The 2,114-nt window shown below is 40.2% G+C and overlaps 1 protein-coding gene across 1 annotated transcript; it reads right to left on the minus strand.

Moving 5' to 3' along the window:
* Positions 1–580: 580 nt before the first annotated feature.
* LOC110137919 (olfactory receptor 5B3-like) lies at positions 581–1,525 on the minus strand. The gene has a single exon (XM_020894616.2). The coding sequence runs from the start codon at positions 1,523–1,525 to the stop codon at positions 581–583; it is 945 nt and encodes a 314-aa protein (XP_020750275.2).
* Positions 1,526–2,114: the final 589 nt, after the last annotated feature.

Below are 2,114 nucleotides of genomic sequence, written 5' to 3' on the forward strand. Positions count from 1 at the left end.
GCATGAACAGATTCCCAGAAGACAATCTGGATGCTGCTTGCAAGAAGTGGAAGGACGTTGTGACAAGAAACCCCATGAAGTGTCTACAGCACAAGTTAATTTCACTGATATTTGCTAATTCTCAATCAGCTTCTAAAACATAACAGGAGGGAAAAAAACCTACAAGTTTTGGAGAAAAAAAAGACCATTCCAACCAAATTTTCTTGTCTAAGGAAACTTACTAAAATCTTCTGAGCTTCTTGCATGTGCTTTTATTCATGGTTTTGTGTGTCCAGTGTTTTACTTATATGCATGTGTTGTTATAAGGCAGAGAAAATATGAACATATGAATGAATCAAAGATAATTAATAAAGTTTATTACAAGCAGGGCACCAAATACTCAAAGGCCCCTGTGGACATCCTCATTCAGATATCACATAGTTGGACGTAACGTTTTCTTTTTTCTTGATGATAGACTTTTGAAGGAGAAATGGTAACACTACCTCAGTCATTTAGAAGTAGTGTGGGCCCTAAAATGTGAATAATTTCATGGTTAAAGACAGGGGAGGAATGAAACTAGGTTATTTGGAATCTTATAGCTTTAAAAGGTGAAGCCTAGAAACAAGTTTGCTTTTTCAACTGCCTTCTTGAAAGCACTTTTAACCTCCTTGTTTCTTAAACTATAGACCAGGGGGTTCAGCATGGGGATGACCATGGTATAGAACACAGACGCGATTTTGTCTACATCCATGGAATGACTGGAGCTGGGCTGGGAGTACATAAAGATGACAGTCCCGTAGAAGACGGAGACTGTGGTGAGGTGAGAAGCGCAGGTGGATAAAGCCTTTTGATATCCCTCAGCCGAGTGCATCTTCAGGATGGTGACAAATATGAACAGGTAGGAAACCAAGATAACCAAAAGGGCAAAAAAGATATTGAAGCTTGCCACAAAGACAAGAACTAGCTCACTAACACGTCTATCAGAACAAGAGAGAGCCATGACTGCTGGAACATCACAGAAAAAGTGATGGACTAGATTGGACCTACAGAAAGAGAGACTGAATGTGTCCCTGATGTGAACAGAGGCATTCAGAAAGCTGTAGACGTAGGAACCTGCGGCCAGACCAGCACACACACTGGTTGTCATGGTGGTCGTGTAGTGTAGGGGTTTGCACACGGCTGCATAGCGATCATAAGCCATTGATGCCAAGAGGAAATTTTCCACGGTGGCCAGGGCTACAAAAAAGAACATCTGAGCAGCACATGCATTGTAGGAGATGACCTGGTCTCCCATAAGCAGCTCAGCCATCACCTTGGGAGTGACAGCTGTAGAATAACAAAAGTCCACCAAAGACAGGTTACTAAGGAAAAAGTACATGGGAACGTGAAGACGAGAGTCCATGAGGATCAAAACAACCATCCCCAGGTTTCCAACCACGCTGAAGAGGTAGATGAGAGCAAACACGATGAACAAGGGGACCTGCAGTCCCGGGGCACTGGTGAGTCCCAGCAGGATGAATTCAGTCACCCCTGTTTTATTCTCCATGGATGTGGTTTGGGAATCACAAGATGACGCCCTGTAGCAATGAGAAATAAAGGAACAGAGAAATTTAATGGAGACAAATTGAAGCAGATAGATAACTAGATGATTGGTAGATAGGTAGATGTGCATTATTGCATTATGGCAATAATTATGAATTAATATTATTCATATAAAATATGCTTTGACAACAAGTTTTAATGCATATTAATATAGAGTTATACATTGTTGAAAATGAAGGGTCTTTATGGTTCATCTCCTACTGTCTAAATTTTATAAACTTGTGAACTGAAATGGGAAAATATGAAGTCTTAATCAAGATGGCATGTCTAGAATGAATATATGTGTCCTTTCAGTTCCCTGAGCCTGGTAAATGCTTACATTTTGTATGTTGCTGTTGTGCCAGGAGCTGCCCTGTACACTTCACCTGTGTATCAATTTGCTTTTCTCAATAAGCTTATAAGACTGACTAGTTGTTACACTCTTTTAATTTTTGAAGCATAGGGGATGAGTAATGTATTTAAATTTACAAAATTATTATTGTCAAAGTCAAGTTGTGTACCCAGGAAGAGTCATTCTTTGGTTCACTGGTCTG

Source organism: Odocoileus virginianus, chromosome 10 (genome assembly GCF_023699985.2).
Source record: "Odocoileus virginianus isolate 20LAN1187 ecotype Illinois chromosome 10, Ovbor_1.2, whole genome shotgun sequence".
Taxonomy (NCBI): Eukaryota; Metazoa; Chordata; class Mammalia; order Artiodactyla; family Cervidae; genus Odocoileus; species Odocoileus virginianus.